This window comes from Sinocyclocheilus rhinocerous, unplaced genomic scaffold (genome assembly GCF_001515625.1).
Source record: "Sinocyclocheilus rhinocerous isolate Xijiao unplaced genomic scaffold, SAMN03320098_v1.1 scaffold682, whole genome shotgun sequence".
Taxonomy (NCBI): domain Eukaryota; kingdom Metazoa; phylum Chordata; class Actinopteri; order Cypriniformes; family Cyprinidae; genus Sinocyclocheilus; species Sinocyclocheilus rhinocerous.
Window position 1 is genome coordinate 1198205 of NW_015642528.1, and position 26229 is coordinate 1224433.

General features: G+C 36.9%; 1 protein-coding gene across 1 annotated transcript; it reads left to right on the plus strand.

Annotated features, from left to right (window-relative positions):
* Positions 1-190: 190 nt before the first annotated feature.
* LOC107756113 (probable ATP-dependent RNA helicase DDX10) lies at positions 191-25932 on the plus strand. Its single transcript, XM_016573114.1, has 19 exons — positions 191-255; positions 393-624; positions 2319-2379; positions 2462-2592; positions 3072-3230; positions 3331-3451; positions 3860-4049; positions 4400-4526; positions 5248-5410; positions 5619-5703; positions 6455-6556; positions 8464-8551; positions 8853-8941; positions 9752-10097; positions 11933-12052; positions 12148-12315; positions 16456-16512; positions 20355-20512; positions 25630-25932. Exons 2-19 carry the CDS (start codon positions 439-441, stop codon positions 25829-25831), a joined length of 2553 nt encoding a protein of 850 aa, XP_016428600.1. The 5' UTR covers positions 191-255; positions 393-438; the 3' UTR covers positions 25832-25932.
* The last annotated feature ends 297 nt before the right edge of the window (positions 25933-26229 follow it).

Here is a 26229-nt window from a genome sequence, read left to right on the forward strand (position 1 = left end):
AATCACCCATTTACATTCAATTTAGCAACAACAAAAAATCATAATTTCATTGGAACATAATTTCATTATTTAAATAAAATATAACCATAAATGTTAATAAAAACTGACCAATCCTGCTACCCCATGTAAAAAAAATATCAAAAACTTAACATGTTAGCGGTCAATAAATGTTTCTCGCCGCTCCAGGTCGTTAGATGGCGCTGATTCACTTACTCAGCAACGCTCACTGCCAGGAAAACATCTCGCGAAGTAAACATTCACGTGTTTTTTTTTTTCGTTTTTTTTCCGTCAGTACAGATTCATCACCCATGTGTGCAAGATATACAGTAGGTGGCGGTAATACTCCTAAGGAGTGAACGGCCATTGAACAAAAAGAAGAAGAAGAAGAAGACATTCACGTGTTGTTACACACTAGCTAGTCAACGAAACTGAGTGAAAATGCGGGATAAAAAGGATAAAGAGAAGACACAGATAACCGATGACCCTGTGAAGAATTTTGACAAATGGAAAAGGAAATACAACAAAACAAAGAAACGAGTCAAACGAGTTCAAAAAACCACCAAGAAACGCGACTGGGAGGTGGAGAGAGAAAACATACAGAAGCTGGTGAATAAATACTCGGAGGTGAGATATCATGAGGCTGATATTGCAAAGCATTTCTGACTTCTCGTACAGTACTTGTTTCTAGGGATTGCAACGTGTTTACCTACCTGTTACGCAGCTGTTGTGGCATCTGGCTTGACAGATCAGTCTTTTGACATTTAAAAGCAATGTTTACAAGTACTAGTCCTTTGGATGTTGTGCTTGAAGTGTTGCTGATGGTTGTTTCTGGTCAGGAAGTCTGTCAGCACAGGTCTTCACATAAACATGATACTGTTTTATTGGTGGTCAGTGTTTTTTTAGTCCTGGGATTAGGCATGGGCCAGTATGAGATTTTGACGGTATGATAACCTTAAGCAAAAATATCACGGTATTGTCGTTACAGCTCTAAAATTTGTTATTTTTAAATGACTGGGTAAAAAAAAAATTTTTTTTCCGCTGAACACAATATATTTTGTTTTTGAGCAACAAACAGAATATTAGGAACAGTAGAATTTGTTTATTATTTCTTTGATTTGTTTCCTAAAAAGAAGAAAAATAATGACTGACATCTTTATTTAACCTAAATCTGTAATTACAGTAATTTAATTTTAGATATATAATTCATATAAATTTAATTTATATAATTTCATATAATTTAGTTATATAATTTCATATACATAATTTGATTTAATAATAACCCAATTTGAAGCAAAAACAGAATGTTCTGACTAGCTTTGTGAAATTATACTACATGCCTGAACGAAGCAAACAGCAGAAGCTCTGAATGAGACGCAGATTCACTCTCTGACGGCAGGAGGCACTTCTGGAACACCACATACGGCGTTTCCTTGGTTACCGCTGTAAACAAAGCAGCACTGGCTGAAACACTGCTTTAATATGAACTATAGAGAGACGAGATTAAAAGAAAATGCAACGTAAACTTTTCTGAAGACCGTCAGTTCCCCTCAGAAACACATTCATATAAACCCCCAAATCAATATTGAGGATTTTCTTCCAATAGTTTGTGCATCATGAACAGTGAGTGATCTGTTTGCTACAGTATTTTTCTCTGTTTTTCTCTATTTTTCTATGTCTTCAACGTCTCTGGCCTGTGTTAACGGGCGTTTACAGACTTCATATTTTCACATAAATAACATTTTGGAAAACGATTGCATTGCAACGCAGTTTGTGCAAGTCCAGAACAGAGACGAGTTGCTTGCAATAAGACAAAACACGGCCGGTTGCCGATCGCGTAAGTTCCAGGGGAAGCTCCTTAAGTTCGGCCGTCCTGCACACACATGTGACTGACCGCTCGCAGGCACCAACAGGAGGAGGAGGGTCGTTTTACTCTCTATGCTGCACTCAACCTGAAGGGATTCCTACACTTTCAGTCTTTGAGGAGACATGAAAACCAGTGCATACGCAGGAACGGTATAACGGAAAATATTAGCGGTTTTGAAACCGTGACATTTTCAAATCGCGGTATACCTTGAAACCGGTAATCGGCCCATGCCTACCTGGGACAGAACAGGCCACGTAACAGACATAAAAGTTAACATATCAAAGTTTTTTCAGCATGTCAAGTATTCAGACGTGTTGCACTGTTCTGCATCTTCTATTTTATGTGGTGTTGTTGTTGAGATTTATAATAGTCCTGATATCCTTCATCAGACACCTAATCCATCTTAAAACATGCCACTGTGAAGGTTTTGACACGAGTAACTGTTTTCCTATAGATCAATCCCAAAGAGGCTGTGAAGTTCTCTGATTTTCCACTCTCAAAAAAGACTCTGAAAGGTGAGCAAACTTGATTATTTGCATGTTAATAAGTTCACATATGTCTTCTTAATCTTAATGATGCTCTTGATCATGCCATCAGGTCTTCTTGAGGCTCAGTACAGGCAGCCCACAGAGATTCAGAGGCAGACGATTGGCTTTGCTTTGCAAGGGAGAGATGTTCTTGGTGCTGCAAAGACTGGCTCTGGAAAGACTTTGGCCTTCCTCATCCCGGTAAGCAATAGAGCTGTGGTGACGTATTTTTGTAGGCCAACTTGGAAGTTAGCATCACCCTGGTTCTCTTGACAAAAACCCAACAGTAATGGGTTAGAATTAATTTATTGTGCATTTATTTGTATCAAAAATATAGTAAAAAAGCAATATTGTGAAATAATGAAAAAAATATTTTGAATAGAAACCCCAATGAATTCAGGATAATGGAACTGAAAGTGCAATGACAAGATTTTATTTTTATTTTTTTGTTCTATTTTATATTTATGTCAATATGTAATATTTACAATATAATATATATTATGATATTGAGTATGTTATATTTATGTAAATATGTAATAAACCTTTTAGAGCAACAAAGGGGTGAGTAAATGATGACACACTTGATGACACTCTTTTACTTTTAAATATTTAATCTACAGTGTTTTTTCAAATTCAAACATAATTTCGAAGCCTCTCTAATGCACTGTGACTGTGTCCAGGTTTTGGAGTGCTTGTACCGTGAACAGTGGACTGCGATGGATGGCCTCGGCGCTCTCATCATCTCTCCCACCCGAGAGCTGGCCTATCAGACCTTTGAGGTGTTGAGGAAGGTCGGCAAGAACCATGAATTTTCTGCTGGTCTTGTAATTGGAGGAAAGGTGTGTCTCTCTTGTCTTTAGTGATTAGTATGGTTCTTGCGTATTTTTTGTCAAGGTTTTTATTGTGTAATAATTGGTTATTCTTTTTCAATGACTGCAGGATCTGAAAGATGAATCAGAAAAAATCCATCGGACCAATATCATTATCTGCACCCCAGGACGTCTGCTGCAGCACATGGACGAGACGGCCACCTTTCATGCTTCAGATCTGCACATGCTTGGTAAGGTGATGCTTAGAAAGAGTTTTAAATACACTGCTGTTCAAAAGTTTGGGGTTAGTAAGATTTTTATTTTGATCAAAGCATTTATTTGATCATTACTCTTGTTTTCAGTGTCGCATGATCCTTCAGAAATCATTTTAATTGGCTGATTTATACATTTATATACATATACATATAGACAATATACATTTCTTATTATCAGTGTTGAAAACCGTTGTGCTGCTTTTTATTTTTGTGGAAATCGCAGTACATTTTTGTCAGAATTCATCAATTTGTAGAATCTTGTTGACCCCAAACTTTATACACCAAACAGTGGTGTTTACATGTGTGCAGTTCTTATTGGCAGCCCCTTACTTTAAAGATGACATATTATGCCCCTTTTTACAATATGTAATATTTCCATGGTAGTACTTGATGAAGCCGACAGAATCCTGGACATGGGTTTCGCCGACACACTCAATGCCATTATTGAAAACCTTCCGAAAACACGGCAGACCCTTCTCTTCTCTGCCACTCAAACCAAGTCTGTCAAAGATCTGGCCAGACTGAGCCTGAAGAACCCAGAGTATGTCTGGGTCCATGAGCAGGCCAAGTTCAGGTAAGCTCATGGTTTTATATTGGGCATCTGTGTTAGTCGGCCCGCTCTTAAAGAGATGAAAATTGTGTCATCATTTCCTGAACCTCATGTTGTTCCAAACTTGTAAGAATTTCTTTATTCTTCAGAACACACACAAAAAAAAATGTAATAATGTTGGTAACCAAACAGTTGCCGGTACCTACTGACTTCCCTAGTATTGAAAAAAATTCTGTGGAAGTCAATGGCTACCAGCAACTGTTTAGTTACCCACTTTCTTCCAAATATCTTCTTTTTGGGGGGGTCAATACCTTTAATGTCTTTTTAACATCATGGATGGACATGAAGCTCTTAAACACTGATCTTCTCTGCAGTACACCAGCCACTCTGGAACAGAACTATATGGTGTGTGAGCTGCACCAGAAAGTCAACATGCTCTTCTCGTTTTTGAGGAGTCATCTTAAGAAGAAGATCATTGTCTTTTTTGCCTGCTGCAAAGAGGTAACAGCTCAAACAATTTCTGTAGTACATCTCAGTGTCTGTTTTCATAGAATGGAGTGGGTTTAAAAAGTCTGAAACCACTAGTAAAAATGATATAATATTACTCTTTTTTTTTTTTTTATAAAAAAAAATAGAATTAAACTTTTTCACATTATATATGAGCATTATCGTTTAGACTTTCAATTAAACATATCTTGCACTACTGTTCAAAAGAATCTGTTAAACTTTCTTGAGTCTCTTATGCTCACCAAGGTTGCTTTTAGTTCAGAAATTTATTTTGCATTTAGATCAAAAATACACTTGAAAACAGTAACATTTTGAAATATTATTTTCATTTGCCATAACATCTTTTTTTTTTAATATACTTAAAAATGTAATATATATGATTGCAAAGCTGAATTTGCAGCATTACTCCAGTCTTCAGTGTCACATGATCGTTTAGAAATCATTCTAATATGCTGATTTGCTGCTTAAGAAACATTTCTTATTATTATTATCAGTGTTGAAACCAGTTGTGCTGCTTAATTTTTTTTCAGAATTCTTTCATGAATAGAAAGTTAAGAAGAACAAAAATTTTTGTAACGTTATAAATATATTCACTGTTTAATCAATTAAATGCATGCTTGCTGAACAAAAGTATTGATCAAAAAAAGTTTTGAATGGTAGTGTTACTAGTAGTGTAATGACGATGAAATGCATTGGTGTTGCTCTGTATGTGCAGATTCAGTATCTGTTCCGGGTCTTCTGCCGGTTGCGTCCGGGTATCTCCGTACTTGCTTTGCATGGCAAACAGCAGCAGATGAAGAGGGTGGAGGTTTATAATGACTTTGTCCGCAAGACCTCAGCCGTCCTCTTTGCCACAGACATCGCTGCCAGAGGACTTGGTAATGGAAATTTATTCTGTGGAAAAATGCACATGTTAGCTTTGAATGACTGAAATAAGTGCTGTCAATTTAATATTTGATTTGAGTACAAATCTCAGCAAATGTTTGTGAATATTTTTTTAATGAAGCAGCATGTCCTGTAAATAATTCAGTTTGATGGACAGCCGTAACTTAAACACATTTAATGGGTTTTTGTTTGTGGTACTAGACTTCCCTGCAGTGAACTGGGTGCTGCAGTTTGACTGTCCTGAAGATGCGAACACATACATCCACAGAGTTGGCAGAACAGCCAGGTAACACTGATTAACTGTTTTAATCTGTATATTTAGTGACGGTTAATTTTTCATAAAGCATTGTAAAAATCTTAACAGAAGAGTGTTTTATCTGAAACACTAGATGGCAGATTTGAACCGTTCCTCATCACTTCCATGTTTCTAATACATATGGAAACAATGTTGACATTGGAATTAAGCTCTTACATAAAATCATATTTAACCACTGTACAGACTTGTCTATTTACACTGGACACATGATGGATTAACAGCAGCTCAGCTATTTAGTTTTTCCATTTTTGGACTTGTTACAGTCTCACCTTGAGGGCACGTTTTAGGCACTGGATAGCTACAGAAACATGTCAAGTTTCTCAGCGCTTAGAGCGAGACAGCACACACCTGCCATCCACCCAGCTGCCAGCTTCACTCTCTTTTCTTGGTGCTACGCTTCTCTTTTCAGTGTGGAATCGATATTCTCAGTAACTCCCCTTCATAGATCACCACCCTCTGCAGAAAGCTCATGAGCTTTAACACGAACACTCACAGAGCTGAGCATTTAAAAAAAAGAGAAACGGTTGTGTGAGAGGCCTGTATTGCAGCAGACCACCTAGTGTGACCTTAAAGGGACAGTTCACCAAAAAAGAAAAAATTCTGACCTCATCATAAAACTGTCATGCCATTCCAAACCCGATTGCTGATACTTGTATGTGGCACAGAAATTAGGAAATTGAGTGAAATATTCCTTTAACACACGCATTCTCTTTCTCTGCAGGTATAAAGAGGGAGGCGAAGCTCTCCTTGTCCTATTGCCCTCAGAGGAGAAGGGCATGATTGCACAGCTTCAAAAGAAGAAAGTTCCCATTAACAAAATCGAGTAAGTGCATCTCTCCTTTCCTCTGTGACTGCATGCAGTCAGTTTTGCAGTGAAAATAAGATGAGCTTGGAACTAATGTGTAGTTTTGTCAGTGTTGTAGTGTGTGACGTGTTTAGCAGAGACTGTATGCATGGGCTTTGTGAATAATAGAGGAAGCCACATGCATGCTGAGAATGAAAGATGGCAGCTTAATGCATGTGATCATGTGAGATCATTATGATCTGTGATATCTGCTGTGAGAATGCAGCTGCAGTCACAGTCTCCACAGGCCTGATTTTATGTTTGCTGTTATTCAGTGTTACTGTATTCACAGAAATGTCCCAAGTTAACCAGAATGCTCAGTTAATTTAGTTGCATTTGCAACTGCATTTACAAACATCAGTGCCTGACTGGAATGGGCAAAAATTCCATTGTTTGTTTAATTTCAATTTCATTGAAATCCCTGTTGGTGTAATGGTCAGATGTCCCAATACTTTTGTGTTTATTTAGTGTATATTCTATAATTAGACACTTTTATTTAAAGCAAGTTATGTCACTATATGATCAGCAGCCGTTTTTGTAGACAGTTGTTGTTTTTTGTTTTTTTCAAAGCAGCATGCGATGATTTCAATTTAAAGTTCAATTAAACATTTTACATTTTATATCATACAAAATATAATAATATAAAATAATGCAAAATTAAAATAATGTGCTTCTGTGTTTTTTTTTTATAATTTATTTGTTTTATAACTTTAAGTATTTGTTTATTTATGTGTGTTTTATTATAAACCATTTCATTGTTAATAAACTGTTTTTTGAGTTGTTAATATGCGATGATTTTTAAAGTTCAATTAAACATTTTACATTTTATATCATACAAAATATAATAATATAAAATAATGCAAAATTAAAATAATGTGCTTCTGTGTTTTTTTTAAATAATTTATTTGTTTTATAACTTTAAGTATTTGTTTATGTGTGTTTTATTATAAACCATTTCATTGTTAATAAACTGTTTTTTGAGTTGTTAATAAACTTAAAATTAATTAAACCTCTTTATTTGTAACTTTTTAAAACGTCTAAATTTTCATCCAATCACAAATATGTTGGACTCTGTTTACACCTGCACTGACTGCTTGACAGATGTTAATACCAGGTGTAAACAAGGCCATTGACTTAAAGGGATAGTTCACCCAAAAATTCTGTCATTAATTACTCACCCTCATGTTGTTCCAAACCTGTAAGACCTCTGTTTATCTTCGGAACACAGATTAAAATATTTTTGATGGAATCTGAGAGCTCTCTGACCGTCCCATAGACAGCAAGGGCACTACCACGATCAAGGTCCAGAAACGTAGCAAGGACATCGTTAAAATAATCCATGTGACATCAGTGGTTCAACCGTAATTTTAAGGAGCTACGAGAATACTTTTTGTGCGAAAAGAAAACAGAAAAATAGCTAAAAATAGCACCATTTTGGATAGTATCACATACGTAAACAACGTATGTTGTTCTGTGTCAGCTGCGTCATGCGGATACGTTGTCTACGTTGTTTACGCTTTGATCTGAACGAAAATGTTGCCGCGTAGTGCAGCTGACACAGAACAGCATACGTTGTTTACGTATGTGATACTCTCCAAAATGGCGCTATAGGGTGACGCGGAGGAGACAAATTGTTGAATAAAGTTATTTTTGTTTTCTTTTCGCACAAAGTATACTCATAGCTTCTTAAAATTACGGTTGAACCACTGATGTCTATAGGAGGGTCAGAGAGCTCTCAGAATTCATCAAAAATATCTTAAATTTGTGTTCTGAAGACGAACGGAGGACTTACGGGTTTGGAACAACATGAGGGTGAGCAATTAATGACAGAATTTAAATTTTTGGGTGAACTATGCCTTTAATCATTTGTTTTAATTCATTCACAGGGTGAACCCAGAGAAGTTGGTGTGCGTCCAGCAGAAGTTGGAGGCCTTCCTGGCACAGGAGAAGGAGCAGAAGGAACGAGCACAGAGGGTAAGGCCCGAGGAGACCTGACTTCCTGTGCAGTCTGTCACACCTCGTCTCAAACACTAAAGCTTGATGCTATACTGTAGAGCAGAGCCATGCTTTTAGGATAATCTGATTGTCTGCCTCACACTCAGGGCTGAGCTTTGTGAGGCTCTTATAGAGAGAAGAACAGCATGAAATGTAATCGGGCAAATTGCTGCCATGAACGCCTGCTAGTGCACTCTCACTAATGTGTTTATCAGGGATACGTTTTCAGATTTTATCCTCTGTAATGCCTCTTCTCTTTTTCCCTTCCTCTCAACGGCAGTGTTTTGTGTCCTACCTCCGCTCCATCTATCTGATGAAGAACAAAGACGTCTTTGATGTTTTCCAGCTCAAACTCCCAGAATATGCCACGTGAGTGGATGCTGTGAAGTAATGCCCAGCAGTCCTCTGTGTAAATGTGTTTGTGTGTGTGTGCCATGCTTGTCCACTTTGAACACACTCTTGAGGACTTCAAATGGTGTGTCATTGTTATGCAATTAAATCATCCAAAAAGAAACCATCACCATCTGTTTTGAAAACAGAGACTGTTTAATACAATTATTTAGTTCATAATTCATTATAGTCTAGTGGTTTGTGTCCATAATCGTGTCTCTATTTTTCCATATCCCCATATCCTGTCTTTATTTATAAAAAGTGTCAAAAATGACCTGTCACTTTATGTTCAGCAGTCATATTTCTGATCATACTTGAACAGTTCATTTTAAAGCAGCATGTACCTTTTAATTTATTTTAAAAATTTGTTTTATTAATATAAAAAAGATACAAATATTATATAAATGTTTTGTTCTAAAAGCTTTTTTTTCCCCATCTGCAAATGTCTCTATCAATAAAAAGTGGCAAAAAGAACTGAAATAGTAAAAAATTATCTGTCACTATATTCAGTAATCGTTTATAATCATATTTGAGCAGTTCCTTTCTTTTAAAACAGCATATAACTGTTTTAATTTTTAAAAAACATTTAGAAATTTTATTAATGCACATTTTATGTATTATAGAATATATACTCTATTATAAATGCTTTATTTTTTACAAAACATTTTATTTTTAATAGACTTTTTTAGACTTTAAAAAGTGGCAAAAATAACTAAAATGGGATTTTAAAAAAAAATGCATTTGATTTGATGTCAAGCTGACATCTTTGTATGGTCTTGTCGCTGTCAGGTCACTGGGTTTGGCGGTGGCTCCGCGGGTCCGTTTCCTCAATAAGGCCCAGCAACAGAAGAGTGGAGTGACGCAGGACAACAGCGGCGCTGCAGGACACGAGTCTGAAGATGAGCTGAAGAGTATCAAAGCCCAACTCAAAGGAGAGCAGTCTAAGTCTCAGTCCTCACAGTCTGAGGAAGAAGAGGATGATGATGATGAGAATAAGGATGAGGAGACATTAAAGCCTGCAGCTCTGCTATGTGGCTTTAATGAAGAGGATGAGGACGACCAGAAAGATCAGGACCTACTGACTGTCAAGCGTAAAGATGTGTTCAATATCAATGAAGAGAGCCAGGATGATGAGGTAAATAAACAACACACATCTGGTGTAATTACAGTTATTGCACATTTCTGATGGGCTGTGCTTTGTGAACACAGGAATTATTAGCATTTCAATATAAATGGTTGCCTAAGGCAATTTCATGGCTGAATGTTTGATTTTATGCACCTGCTAGTAATAAGTGACAGAAATGGCTCAAACTATTAATTAGAGGAAAATGTCCATATACTTTTGGCTTTATAACCGAGTAATGATCACATTTAGCCAAGCTGAAACAGGACGTTCATGAATGCATCATTTGCATCTATTTTAACATAACGCAGGAATTCAATTGATAATACAGAATCACAAATAATCTATAAAAAGGTTTGAATACAAATTACACACTTCAGCTTTATCCTTAACATGAAACATGGAAAATAATTAATGCCGCTTATCTTTGTAACGGTGGGAAGATTGTGTCTGTGGTGCTTGAGAAATGGACATTTTTTTCAGTCATCTTCCTCCTAACGTCTCGGCTGTTGTGACCCATTGCACTGTGATTCAGAAGAGCTTCTATTCGAGTTCTGTGCACTTTGCGTTCAGAGCGCGTGGTTTTAATAGGCCTCCAGATATGAAGACATGCTAAATTATGTAACTCTCCTCTGAATATGCCTTTGAGACGCAGTTAACATGACTCCTGTGCAGACCTGGCAGGTTTATGAGAGACGCGGACCTGTGAGTCATGTCAGAATTGCCTGATATGTCTTGAGGCTCCACAATCAAATACTGCAGTACAGTCAGATATATATTTTTAAAATAATATTAAAATAATTTCAAAACTTTCCATACAGCTACTTTGCCAAAACAAGGGCTGTCAGTTGTATTAATTTAGCCCTATAATGTATTGTTATTATTAAAAATAGTTAATTATTAAACATTTGGTATTGTTATTAGTATTTTAAAGAATAATGATTCTATTGACCGATTAAATTCAAATTTAAAGACATTTTAAAAAATGCTGTTCTTTATCAGTCACAGTTTTCACAAAACTACGTTTCCAACAGTAAGAAATGTTTCTTAAACACCAAATCAGCATATTAAAATGATTTCTAAAGGACCATGTGCCACTGAAGACTGGAGTAATGGCTGCTAAAAATTCACAGGAATAAATTAATTGTAAAGTATAGAAAACAACAATTATTTTAAATTGTAATATTTTACAATATTACTGCTTTCACTGTATTTTTGATACATACATACATACATATAAAGAATTAAATGATGAAAAAGCAACAACTCGATTTATAATTCAAATATGGAAATAAAACACAATATATAGAGAGTTCTAAAGACATTTTACATCCATTTAATTATTACATATCACAATAATAAAATGTCTTTGAATTATCATCTTTTGCTGGCTTTTCTCTGCAAATATGGATATATTGATTAGTCAACACCTTGTAAATGATTTGATTTTGATTCTTATAGTCAATTAAGTCAACAATTTTTGTTAAAATTTGATGCACTAGGGCTAAAGGCTGTTACAACGTTACTTGACACACGACTGTTAAAGTGCAGATGAGCAAGTATCTTTTTTCGAGTTTGCAGAGTGTTTAAGTGGAAAGTGGTTTTCCTCAAGATCTGAACCTTTTCACATCTCATCAGCAATCGACTTTAATGACTACAGAGGAGAAAGTAATATTGTGGGGTGGTGTTGGGTGTCTCAATGTCCTGGTTGAATGACGGGATCGAATGAACTGCTTTCGGAGCTCCTTTATGAATTCTCGTTTTTAAATCTTGGCCCCAGGGAGGTAAAAATGACAGCTTTTATAATTACATCTGCTTATGTAAAATACATTTTCCTCTTTCTTTAGGGCACAGATGCTAAGGCCAAGAATCAGAAACAAAAGGAATCCAAATTCAAAGACGCAAAGAAAATACAGAAAAAGAACTTCAGGGTCAACACTAAGAAGATCTTCACTGAGGAGGGAGAGGTTTGTATGATCAGAAACACATTACTGAGAGTCATAAAAGGCATAAAAAGTGCACATAAAAGTCAGTGTAAATTAACTGTGATGTATGTGTGCAGGTGGTGCAGCAGTGGCCTCCATTGCAAAAGACCGTGGTACCAGATGAAGAGGAGGAGGAGGAGGAGACGTCTGGCATTAACGTTGAAGCAGCCAAACTGCGGCTTCGCAAGGAAGACCAGGAGTTCGACAAGATCGAGTACCGTCGTAAAATCAAGGAGAAGCATAGGGTGAGATAGACCATACCATCATATTTTCCATCCTCCTGGTTCATGCCAAGTTTATATAGCTCCTCCTTGAGTCAAAAGGCTTCTTTGAGTCACTTTATTTATTGTGTTCAGCTCCAGGTGTTTCAGATTAAAGTAATATTGAAGGAGCTGAGGACAAGGGGCAATCGAAAAGACACTCTGGCCCTGTGGCTGGTACTCTCGCAGGTTCAGGCAAATCGAAATAACTGAGATGCCTGAGCAGGCAGCGTGGCTTGAAGCTCCAGGCATCAGTGCTGAGATTGGGCCTCCGTGAATTATTACTGTAGTTCTGAGTATTGAAAAAGCTTTTAAAGGATTGATCTCCGGCAAAATCACACCATTTGCATTGTTCCAGCAAAGAGTGTTTTCTCGTTGAGAGTCAAGTATGGTGAAGTGCATCCCTAGTTTATGTCTGATGTAGTTTTCAGTTTATTTTTGTTTTTTTGAAATCGATCGCTGGGAGAGTGTAGCTCAGTGAGAAAGCACAGAAGTAATGGGATCTATTTCTATAACTGGACACAGAGCAGATGAGCGCCATGTTCTTTATGTCCTGTTTTAGTGGCCCTTATTAATTCCAGTTAAACCTAGAGTTAGTTTTTAGTAGATTTTTGCTGTTTTCCACTTGTTTTTTCTAACGATAGAGTACAAAAGGCAGGAATTGATTGGAAAAAGAGTTGAACTTGTGGCAATCATATGAGCACCATGGCTTAATATGTCTGCTAAACAGTAGATCAGGGTTTTCCAAACTGTAATTAAATCATAAAAATCTTAGAATAAATACAGTCAAAATAAAATGCTTACTCAAAAGATTAAATGATTTACGGACAAATAATTAATCATAAAAATGTAAAATGAAAGTAAACCTTTTTAAAAATTAAAAACTCAAAAACACTTACTAAAAATAATAAATAATTTATCAGTAGATCAGGGTTTTCCAAACTGTAATTAAATCATAAAAATACAAATTAAATAAAAATGAATAATTAATAAAATCATAAAAATCTTAGAATAAATACAGTCAAAATAAAATGCTTACTCAAAAGATTAAATGATTTACGGACAAATAATTAATCATAAAAATGTAAAATGAAAGTAAACCTTTTTAAAAATTAAAAACTCAAAAACACTTACTAAAAATAATAAATAATTTATTTGTTTACCTGCATGTCATGTGACTATTAACCTACATCAGTAAATCATGAACATGCAAATGTGTTGTTAAATTATCTAAATAATCAATTCAAATCTCAGATGTACTTCAAGCAAATATTTTGTCATAAAGCTTTGACAGACAACAAAGTTTGGTAGTTCCTGCACTAGGTCTTGGCTTGGTTTTTACCAAACATTTAACCAGATGAGTCATCCATTGAAAAGCAAATATTAAAGTCAATGTAAAATAAGATGCAGGTATTTCATTGAATACATTTTTTTTTTACGTAATCTCTGAACATCAACATTCCTGTTCTTCTGACATCACTTAGACTTTACATGTTATATGTAATGTTCCCCAAAAGCCACACAGCTATTTAGCCCATGTTTTGGCAAACTCTCATTCTGGTCAGGCTCTATTTGTATGTAATGGCCACTTTTTTTCCAATCAATACAATCACCATTTTTTTTTATCTTATAAAAAACCAATTTTGCTCAGAAATACATCAAATTGTGGAATTAAGTTGTGTTATAAACTAAATTCTCTTTGATTTTAATAAGCTGAAACTGAATATTTGCCCCTATTTTTTTATAAACAGAGAGGTTGTTGTCTATGTTAACCCAGCATAGTACATTTTAAATCTTTCATATCTCAGCCAAGCAAAAACTAAAATAAAACATGCTGGTGCCAATCTCTCCTGCCAATTTCTTCTGTCAAGTACTGACATGCAGACTGGCATACAGTAAAAACTAATTTTTCATTTTTTCTCTGAAAGTCACGAGGCAGAAGACATTGTCTTGTGTCTGTGAACATTCCTGTGAAAAGCCTAACCATCCTAATCCATTTTGATTTAGTATTTTGTGCTGTCAGAGACTTTGAGAGGCAGCTACCCAGTAATCCATCAGATACGTGCTCATGCTCATTAATCAGACACGCTAGGCTCGCTGGTGCCTTTGTGTTTTATATTCTCTTATGGAGTCTTTATTACTCCAGCAGAACAACATTTGTAGCTGAACCCTGAGACTAACATCATGCATAGGGTTTTTTCTGTTCCTTTAAAAGCGCTGATGGGTTTTGCTGTCAGGGTTTTGCTGTTTGCTGTCAAGTCAGCAACTCAAGATGTGTCAGTAAAGTTTAACTTTAAGGGTAGGCTGAGTCCTTAGACCTCCTAAGCTATTAATATCAAACGTATGCATTCTTTTAATGAGAATATAGTTTTATAGAGTACCACAGTGTTCTTGCGGATCTGTGGGAGGATAATAACCTATTTAGAGAGTTTTTAGATAGAAGAATGTTCCTGGCTTTCTCAAATATGCTCAGGTCAAACTCACACTTTCTTAAACTTTTTTTTATTTATTAAAGAAATTAAGAAACTGTTATAGTTAACTGAAAGTAATAGCAAAAAAATGTCACATGAAACTAAATGAACACCAGAAGAAACGCCTGAAATACTTTTTAATAAACAGTAGTGAAGTTATTTGAAATTAAGTATTTCTATAAAAGAGATCTCCAATGATCTCGACCTTTAAAAATGTTAGTTTAAATGTTTGGTAGCACTTTATTATTACTAACATGCATATTACTAGCATATTGGATGTTTATTAGTACTTATAAAGCACATATTGATGCCTTATTCTGCATGACCATATTTTAGATCCCTTAATCCTACCTAACATTAACAACTACCTTACTAACTATTAATAAGCAGCAAATTAGGAGTTTGTTCAGGGAAAACTCTTAGTTAATAGTGTATATAAATACACAAATATTTGTTCTGTATTCTAAAGTGTTACCAAATGTTTTATGCAATATATTATGACATATTTAATGGCAACCCACCACTGTCACTGACTTGGATTTTGTGGCACTGATATTTGTGCAATGACGTATCCAAGTGAACCAGTGGATATGTTTCCACATTTAGCATCATTTGACATTTTGAAAGTAATGAAAAGCCAATGAAATGCACTTGACATTGGGTTTATTACACTCTCAGCGCTCTGATTTCCATTCAACCCTCAACCTCTTAATATTTCCCGTCTTCCAGACATCTGTGAGTCACTAGTAATGTGTATAGTTGTGTCTGGTAGTCCAGTCACCCCTTTATATTGGAAAATGACACAAGACAAACATCAAGTCCTATTCATTCTCTCTCCGAAAGAAATGCAGAGCACTGAAGTTAAATTGTGCTTTCTTTTCCCCGAGTCTGTGTAATCATTTCAACCCCTTGCTGTTAGACATGTTTATGAGATTGTGGCATGACCAAATATAAGTACCTGAGCGCCTATTTATTAAGTCGTTTCTTTTTTTTTCTCTCTCGTTTTCAACAGGAGAAAAGACTGAAGGAGAAAGCAGCTCGGATTTGTTCAGGGAAAACTCTTAGTTAATAGTGTATATAAATACACAAATATTTGTTCTGTATTCTAAAGTGTTACCAAATGTTTTATGCAATATATTATGACATATTTAATGGCAACCCACCACTGTCACTGACTTGGATTTTGTGGCACTGATATTTGTGCAATGACGTATCCAAGTGAACCAGTGGATATGTTTCCACATTTAGCATCATTTGACATTTTGAAAGTAATGAAAAGCCAATGAAATGCACTTGACATTGGGTTTATTACACTCTCAGCGCTCTGATTTCCATTCAACCCTCAACCTCTTAATATTTCCCGTCTTCCAGACATCTGTGAGTCACTAGTAATGTGTATAGTTGTGTCTGGTAGTCCAGTCACCCCTTTATATTGGAAAATGACACAAGACAAACATCAAGTCCTATTCATTCTCTCTCCGAAAGAAATGCAGAGCACTGAAGTTAAATTGTGCTTTCTTTTCCCCGAGTCTGTGTAATCATTTCAACCCCTTGCTGTTAGACATGTTTATGAGATTGTGGCATGACCAAATATAAGTACCTGAGCGCCTATTTATTAAGTCGTTTCTTTTTTTTTCTCTCTCGTTTTCAACAGGAGAAAAGACTGAAGGAGAAAGCAGCTCGGAGGGAAGCGAGCAAACAGCATAAAGAGGTACGTCAACCATAGCTCAAAATCATCTTGAAAGCTGGATGTTAATGATGATAGCCGCCGGTATTGTATGTGAATTTAAAGCAACAGCACATTTAAAGCAAATTTGAGGATCTGAAAGGTCCATAAAATGGTTTATGATTTGAAATTAGGAATTCCTGTCACAGGAAGTCAGAGGGGAAAGATGCCCCTCAGTTTCTGGCCTTTCCCTCCCACAGACAACGCATAATTCACAGAATGGCAGCTGTCATGTGTCCCGTCTCTCTCTGCCTGTCCTCGCTGGGGGATTGAGCTCTGCGCATCCATATGGAAATGCAGCTGCTGCTCTCCTCTCGTTTGTCATCTGATCAATGCAGCGGTCTGTCCAAGAACGCGTGACTATTCATCACCACCCTAACAATGAATCTCAGCACTCTTTTAGCATTCACTCATTCCTTCGACTTAACAGCCCGATTGGTGGTCGATCTGTCCGTCATTACACGTGGTCCAGATTAATTTAGAGAGCTATTGAATCGCCCTTTTGACAGCATATGCTGTAACAGATAGCAGTGCCGCTTCATTTCCTGTCAATTTTGCTTCTTTTGGGGCTCCTCCCAAGACGTTTGAGGAAATAGATGGACCCGACAGAGTCTTGTTGCTCAAATGGTGACAGTCATTACAGAGAAATTCGTTAATGTAACGCCATTCATTTACCAAAAAAAACGTTTTGCTGCAGTTTTGCTGCCTAAAATTTTTTTGGAAATAGTGATACATTTTTTTTTAGGATTATATGATGATTTAAAGGGGACATCAGATGCAAAATCACTTTTACATTGTGTTTGAACATAAATGTGTGTTGGCAGTGTGTGTACACAACCACACTATAATGATAAAAATCCACCCAGTGCCTTTTTTTTTTAAATCACCTCTAATCATAAGCACTGTCTCAGATCAAGCTATTCACAGATTCTTGGCAGAGTGACAACACCAAGGCCCCTCCCACAACTATTGACGGACACTGCCGTTTTAGCATAGACCCGCCCTGAGTGAGCTGTCAACAGTCCGCCATTGTTTCAACGCCGGAGCTGGAGTAGACAAGAATGGCTACCAAGCGATTGAGGTGTTTTGTTGTTGGATGTAATAATGAACATAGTAGTCGTCATTTACTCCCGACATCTGAGCTGCTGTAGACGCAGTGGATTACGTTTGTTTTTCAAGTGAATGCGCCCCCAATCTACCTAAATGCGTTTTGTTCACGCAAATCATTCGTGATTCACATCTCACGTCCAGAAGTTAGTATAAGGTTATGAATCTTTGCAAATCGCCTTTTCTAATAATGTGCTAGTTAGCACGAATGTAGCTAAAGTTACAATCTCAGAGAACTGCTCGTCACCCCCATAGACTGTATAAAAACATGGAAGTAGTGTCTGTGACGTCACCCGTAGATTTCCGAGGAGCGTTTTTGAAGCTCAAAAGTGGGCAATCTTGGCAGCGCGTCAACGAACGTCACTCCCGGATAATCGAAAATGGGCAAAGAGGCGGGATCTTGTTGCTGAATCCATGCCCACCTAGCTCGACGGTGGTGACAGCAGCGGCAATCCCCCTGTCACTCAAGTGGCCACGCCCTTAATTATGCAGAACTTTAAGTCTTAATATAATTTAAACGGATGAGTTATAAAAAAATTCACCCCCCTCACAGTTGTCATGAAGGGCAAAATTTGCTATATAGACCAAAATCATTTTTTGAACCAGGCTGTAAACGTTTTTTTCTGATGTAAAGTTGGGCATTTTAACATGGGGAGTCTATGGGATTGACTCCCTTTTGCAGCCAGCCTCTAGCGGCCAGTTGATGAATTACAGTTTAATTCACTTCCTTGTTGGCTTCAGGAGAGCGAGGGCGAGGTTGCGGCTTGGTCACCCCACTGAAGACAGGGGCGGGGCAAGCAGTAACTCATTAGCATTTAAAGGGACATGCACCGAAACAGGTCGCTGTGAACAGAGCTGTTTTTGACAGGGTAAAAAGGGTGTTGTTTTACACTGCCATTGAGAAATTTTAATGTCGCTGTGAACAGAGCTGTTTTTGACAGGGTAAAAAGCGTGTTGTTTTACACTACCATTGAGAAATTTTAATCAAAGTATGTTATAGACTTTTCATGAAGACATAAAGAATCATACCAACTTGTGGAAAATGAGCATCTGATGTCCCCTTTAAAAAGTCCACAATTTTTGATAATTTTAATGTATCCTTGCAGAATAAAAGTATTAATTTATTTTTTTAAAATACTGACCAAGCAATTGAATGGTAGAGTACTATTTATTGTCATTTTAGTGTATTTAATTTTTTTTTTCTAGTTTTGTTTTAAGTTCTTGCTTTATTCCAGAGTCTTTTATACTGACCCCCGTTTATGTCTGTTCTCGTTCTCTGGCGTTATTCAGCGCACATAGACGCATCTGTTCAAAGCGCAGGTCTGTCAGCAGAATTCAAATAGGTCTTACAAAGCATGATTAGATTACAGCACGGGCAGAAGCAATGCTGAATACAGAGTATCCTGTACCTAAAGAAACCCCATATCAGGTCCAAGCACAGATATACACGGTCCCCCTAACCAAATCTTTGACGGCAGAAGGCTTTTCTACACTGTAGATTATTCAGACTAAGTACCACCCACTTAGACATGAAGAATTCAACCTGTGAAGTGACCAAGCACAGTTTATTTTATATGATTTTCATTTTGTTCCTTTATCTGTAATAGATTATACCACAATATTATCCTGGCACAGACAATTCAGCCTCTACCAATATGGGCGGTCTGTTTAGATGTGCATATTACTGTAGATCTGTGAATTGACACAGTGGGGATTTAGATTTATGGAGTTTTGTGTAAGAAACAAAACCATTTGGCCACAGACATATGTTTTTATTTGTCTTAAACCAAAGAAGAAGAGGTCAGAACACGGGGTCATGCTGCACACTATAGACCTTACCAGGATTAAGAAGCTTGCCTGAGGGCACAGCTAGTCAGTCTGGAGGTGGAGCAGACCAGTGGGAAAATAAATCTGGTTGCGACCAGCCCAAGGTCTGAGTTGTTAGGTTTTTGAAACTTTTAATGAACAAAGACAGGGCTGGAATCGATTCCTTTACCACTATCGCTGGAGGAAACGGACACACTTTGGTTGTAAATTATCAAAGACCTGACATATTTCGGGAGATGGTATCCATTGAACAGGATGTGAAGGACCTCTAATGGCCACAAGTGCATTTATAATACCTAGAGAGATCTATCCATTAGCTTTCTCAATGGCAGTTGCTCAGCTGGTGCAGGGCCCCCTCAGATGCAAAAATGTGCATCTTTAGGGATACAACAGCTCGTCACTGGGGCAGTACCCTCAAAAGGACATCTTTGCACCTTATGTACCCCTAAAAGGTTCATAGTAGTACCTTAAGGGTACATATTACTACTCTAAGGTACTAATATGCAGCTTTTAGGGGTAAATATAAGTTACTGCATCTTCAAAAATTAAAAGGATAGTCCACTCAAAAAAGAACTTTCAAAAAAGAAGTTCCAAATCTATATGACCTTTTTCCTTCTGTGGAACATAGAAGATATCTTGAAGAATATTGGTAACCAATGAAACAATGAAAGGAATAAAGTCATTAGGAATAAAAACTGTTTGTTTTTTTAATATTTTCTTCAAAATATTTTCTTTTGTGTACAGTAAATCATAAAGTCGGCTTAGTATTTACACTACAAATACAATGTTACAAGTTAATGGGGAAAGAAAATATTAATTGCGAAAGGTGCCATCGTATAAGATGAAGATAAATAAGTACATTATGTAATTGAAGTATTCTCTCTGTCACACAGGAGAAGAAGAAAGGTGATGATGGTGACGACGACGATGTTGAGGAGGAGGAGGAGGCGGTAGCGTATCTGTCAGGTGCCGATGAAGAATTTGACCCCAGCACACTTCCTGACCCCGACAAAGTGCGCAACTCCGAGTCCTCCTCTGAGGAGGAAGAATGGTAAGAGTAAAACTTTTGTGAACAACATTAATGACTTTCATCACTTCCAAAGGTCGTGTAGCAATTTCATCTCTCAAACCTCTGATTCATCTCAATGAAGACCGATTGAGTTTTTCATGAAAAGCTAGGAGCGTTAAAAAGGCACAGGACGTGGCCTAAAGGATAGTGATCCTCTAAGATACAAAGTTTCTAATTATGCACACACAGCTTCAAATTGAATGCCTATATTTGAGCGTTGAACCAAATATCATATTTTCCCCTTATCAGTGCATTGCGGAGGTATGCAGGGCTTTGTGTTAGTGGAAAACCATTACACCAGTAAATCAAGCCAATCAGTCCGACACCACATCACGAGGCCGTAATTATTCCGAAATGAGGAATTGATTCTTCTGATACTTAATTACTGCCTCGGCTTTCTCAGCTCTCTCTGCTTGTATTGAGTTTGTAGCGTTCGATTAGGCTCAGGCATGCTGATCCGGTGTTCTTTTTGTACTGAGGTCCGCTGCAGAATTGCCTCTCGGAGGAGGTATCCTTCTACAGGGGAAAAAGATTCATGATGATTCATTTTCCCCATGGCAACATTAAGCATAGATCTTTTAGTTGGCTGTAGATAATCTATAAAATGCATAATTGCATCCAGATTTAAAGTGAGAGGCAGGACCATACGTTATGCTTCTTTTTTTTTTTCACACTCTCACTCTCGCTTTTTGTCTTTCGTCCGATCCTCTCTTGTAAAACCCAATCACGTCCTCTGTTCTCATTCGCCTTCGGTCTTTCCATCTGTCGGCCCGTACCTTTATGTCTCTGTTTTTCTGTCATTCACTCATGTACGCGCATTAAGGACGCTCACTGACACACATAAACACTTGGGGTGTAGCAGTGCAGGTGATACGGCATAGACAGCAGCAGCGGCTCTGATTAATGACTTGGTGCGGTGTGTTTACTGCATGGCTACACTTACTGAATGCAGGAGAGGCTCCGGTGCTGTAAATCTGATAAATCTCTCTTTCTTCCTCTTCCTTTGGCTCACTCACCCATTTTCTCTTCCGTTATATGGAAGGCTGGTGTTTGGGACTGGAGCCAGAGGCTTCACTAACCCTGAGTTCTTTCCTGCTGAATTGATAAACATTTCTGAATTATTAATTTATGACTCTCTTCTCAATGATTCTGTCTCAAGTTTAACTAACTGACTCATTGATCCCGTCGCAGCAGTTAACGGATCATATCGGGAATCCAACAACTAGGGCGGCATGATTAATTGAAATGAAAACCGATATGCAATATATATTAGTGTAATTATCAAATCGTAAAAACTGTGGTTTAATTAAATATTTGCTGCGTGAGTGAGGTGCAGTACTGTGTTTACACGCAAGTAGGAGTAGATGCTACTCCCTCACTCCACTCATCTCTGGATCTGCTCTGAATTTAAGTTGCCTAAAATAAAGCGGCTGTTCTCAACAAAAAATATATATTTTAAGGACTTTCTGCACTGAAAATAAAAGCTTGATGCTTAATGTTGATGATAAAGAAATTAAGACAGTCATAAATATGAGTATTGTAATTCTACACTTACACAGTAAAATTATTATTTTATTGTTATTAAATATATAATTGGTTTTTATTTTATGGTTGAAGTACAATAGTGTTCATTTTTATTTTGTTAATTTTATTTAGTGTTTTTTATGCAGCTTATAATAATAATAATAATTATTATTATTATTATAAGCTGCATAAAAATATTATTGTAATTAGTCATATATATACAATTACAAAATGTTGGCAAAATCGTGCCGCCCTACAAACAAGCACATCAAACCTGGAAACACACACACACACACACACACATGCACACATATTTATTTATTTATAGCACAATATTTTAAATCGTAGAAAATTTGCAATTTATACATTTTTTTTTCCAAATCGTGCAGCCCTTCCAACAACTGACAAGAAGATATAGATTTTCTTATATACACAGTGTTCCTTAAGTGACAGTTCACCCAAAATGAAAATGCTGTCATTTACTTACCCTTAAGTCATTCTAAATATGTATGACTTTCTGGTTACACTTTATTTTAAGGTCCAATTCTCGCTATTAACAAACCATTAACTACGACTTTTGCCTCAATGAACTCCTAATTTGCTGCTTATTAATAGTAAGTAAGGTAGTTGTTAAGTTTAAGTATTGGATAGGATTAGGGTTGTAGAATATGGTCATAATATGTGCTTTATAATTACTAATAAACAGCCAATATGTTAATAATAGGCACGATAATAAGCAACTAGTTAATAGTGAGAATTGACCCCTATACTAAAGTGATACTGACTGACTTTATTCTGTAGAACACCAAAGAAGATATTTCAAAGAATGTTGGTAACTGTTTTGTTGCCCATTAACTTCCGTTGTATGGACCAAAAAACTGTGACATGAGTTAATGATGACCGAATTTTCATTTTTGGTAATTTTCCCTTTAATTTTGATATTTTTTACCAACAGTGCTTTATTTAGCTAGTTGATTTGCACATCCCTAAGGGTTGTCATTGAGCTGGTTGGACATAGCCAGTAATTTGAAACTCTATATAATAATAATAATAATAATTCATTACATTTATATAGCGCTTTTCTAGGCACTCAAAGCGCTTTACATTGTCAGGGGGTATCTCCTCATCCACCACCAGTGTGCAGCATCCACTTGGATGATGCGACGGCAGCCATAGTGCGCCAGAACGCCCACCACACACCAGCTAATTGGTGGAGAGGAGACAGAGTGATGAAGCCAATCAGCAGATATGGGGATGATTAGGAGGCCATGATCACCTCTTCCAGCAGCAACCTAGTTTTCCCAGGAGGTCTCCCATCCAGGTACTGACCAGGCTCAGCCCTGCTTAGCTTCAGTGGGCAACCAGTCTTGGGATACAGGGTGATATGGCTGCCTGACCAGAAGCCCTTAACAACTTAATGATGTGTGCTAGCTACAACCCTGTAGACCAGAGGATGAATTTTCCCACCTCCAGGTGGTCTCTGGACAGACCTTTAATGATATTAGTTGTCCTGGATGTTCATGAGTACACCTTTCATGTATTAACTCACTTAATTAAGTTAGGACCATTTAAGACCTTCTAACTTAATTAAATGCTGTGCTGATCTGTCATCCTTCATGTTATCCTCATGGTTATATTATGTAAAAGAGCTGTGCACTTTGCATGAGATCCCTAATAAATAACTTGTGCACAAATGCACTGATCCTTCCCATCAAGTACATATCTCATTACATATAAAACCTTATCTGTTGCAAAGAGTTCAGGAAGGCACAGAAAGTTCTCATCAAAACATGCTTTAAACAGTCTAGCACTCACAGTGTGCAGCGAAAAACTTGTCACTTTTGATAATTAAGCAGCTCAAAATAATTGTGCTGTTGATTCTGCACAACTCCAAAAATGGTGGAAGTCCAATAGCTTTCCTTTACAAAACAGCTGAACTTTTGTTCTTGCTATAAATGTGACTTTTATAGACCAGAGGACAGCTTTTCACACCTCAACGTCTATTGACAGGACCTTAACAGTATTACTTGCCCTGGATGTGCATGAATGCACCATTCTAGCCTCATTTAATTAAGTTAGGAATTGTCTGCATTGGCTATCAAGGTCACCCGCATGGGCCGGTACATTAAAAAACCCGTTCACCTCAACAGCACATAGATGCCTTTAAAATGCAGTGTGCATTTGTGATAGGAATTGTCAGCGCCTCCTAGATGTATCTCAGATGATTGCTTTTGCAAGCGCTATGGTGCATCAGTGGTCCTGTGGGAAATGTTCAGTGCCTTGTTTTGCAAATGCACGTTCTTCAAAGAAGTTTCAGTCAGCTGAAGGAAAGTCCTTTCCTTTCTCAGTGCATATCTATGCTCTGTGGTCTCAGATCGACAGCTGAAAGCTGTTGTTGTATTTAAAGATCAAGTACGAGTAGCACATCACAGGATCTCTTGTGTTTACAAGTAGGAGATGGGATGGGGTAAGCTGTGCCACTTTTACTTAAGTTGTCCTCTAGGCAAAAGAAAATTAGATGCAGGTAAACAAATATGCCTAATTATATTTCAAGGTGTCCCCCTATCAACTGAAATTCAAAAAGAGCATCTTAAATGTGGAGCCATTTAAAAAAATGTCTTCTCAGAATTTTTTTTAAAGCAAGAAACAAGTTTTTAAATAAAAGTGAGCATACAAAACAAGCAATGTAGTGTATTTATAGAACCAAACAAAAAAAGTAGGCTATTTTTCACCTTTTTTATTAATTTGCTTATTATATTATTCATATTATTTGCTTATAATATTATTCATATTATTCAAGGTTTGAGGTCAGTAATTGTTTTAGGAATTAATACTTTTATTCAGCAAGAATGCATTTAATTGATCAAATGTGATAGTCAAAACATTTATAATGTTTCAAAACATTTTTATCTCAAATAATGCTGTTCTTTTCTGCGGTTTGGAAACTGTATCAATTTTCAACAAAAATATTAAGCAGTACAACTGTTTTTAACAATGATAAAAATTATCAATGTAAAAAATTTTTGAGCACCAGATCAGTATATTACAATGATTTCTGAAGGATCATATTACACTGAAATCTGGGGAAATGATGCTGAAAATAAAATTAAATAAATAATAAATTCAGCTTTCCCGTCACAGGAATAAATTGTATTTTAAAATGTATTAAAATAGAAAGCATGATTTTCACAGTCAATGCTGTATTCCTGATCAAAAAAATCTTGGTGAGTATTAGTGACTACTTTTAAACATTTACATTTAGAAAAATATTACCGACCCCAAACTTTAGAACAATAGTGTACATAACAAAAACTTGAGATGAAAAACATATTTTACGAGACATATAGAAAATAAACTTATCATAAAAATGTTTATTTTTCTCATGTGCATCTCTGACTCGCAGGCAGCAGCATATGTATGATTACATGACAAAAATGTGTGCCGTTTTCTAGATTAATGGGACTGACACAGTTTACCCACTGACACATCTTGCCCCACTCTTCACTGTATATCTAGCCTATCTTCCCTTTGTCTTCTGTCTTCACACGTGCATTGACCCTTCTTTGTCTTTGCAGCGATTCATCAGACCGCGGTGGCAGGAAGAGAAGTTTCAGCAGCGACAGCAGTGAGGATGATGATAGTGATGATGAAGTACAGCAGACACAGGTGGGCAAGAAGAAGCCCAGGAAAGAGTCCACAGTAACTCCTCTGGACACTGGCCTCTCGCTGGCCGAAGACGAGGAGCTTGTGTTGCATTTATTGGGCAGTCACAGCTAGGTCCCTGTACCCACCTTTCCCCTCCAGAGTTTCTTATTCATTGTACTTGTATGTCAAGTTTATAAAATGCCCCTTGACTAATAAAATTTATCCTGATTGTGCTGGCAACTTTAAGATTCATTGCCGCACATATCTTTATGTGATTTATTGTGAGAGTGCAGGTTATAATTTCCTTTCCTGCCTCTTGCTTTCTTTACATCCTCTGCTCCTCAAGACAGGAATTGAATTCTCACATCTTGCCAGACAGCCTCAAATTACCTAAAAACTCCTGTTTTGCAGTGAACCAAAAAAGCAGCACAGCTGATGTCAATCCTGATAGAGAACCACTGTGAAGTCCCAGGTGCCATCTTTAACCTATTCCTGTTAAACGGCTCTCATTATTTGTGGTTTGAATATTG

Coding starts and splice junctions, on each gene's coding strand:
- LOC107756113 (XM_016573114.1), top strand. CDS start 439: ATGCGGGATAAAAAGGATAAAGAGAAGACACAGATAACCGATGACCCT. Junction 625..2,318: donor TGGTGAATAAATACTCGGAG/GTGAGATATCAT, acceptor GTTTTCCTATAG/ATCAATCCCAAAGAGGCTGT. Junction 3,452..3,859: donor TTCAGATCTGCACATGCTTG/GTAAGGTGATGC, acceptor TTTCCATGGTAG/TACTTGATGAAGCCGACAGA.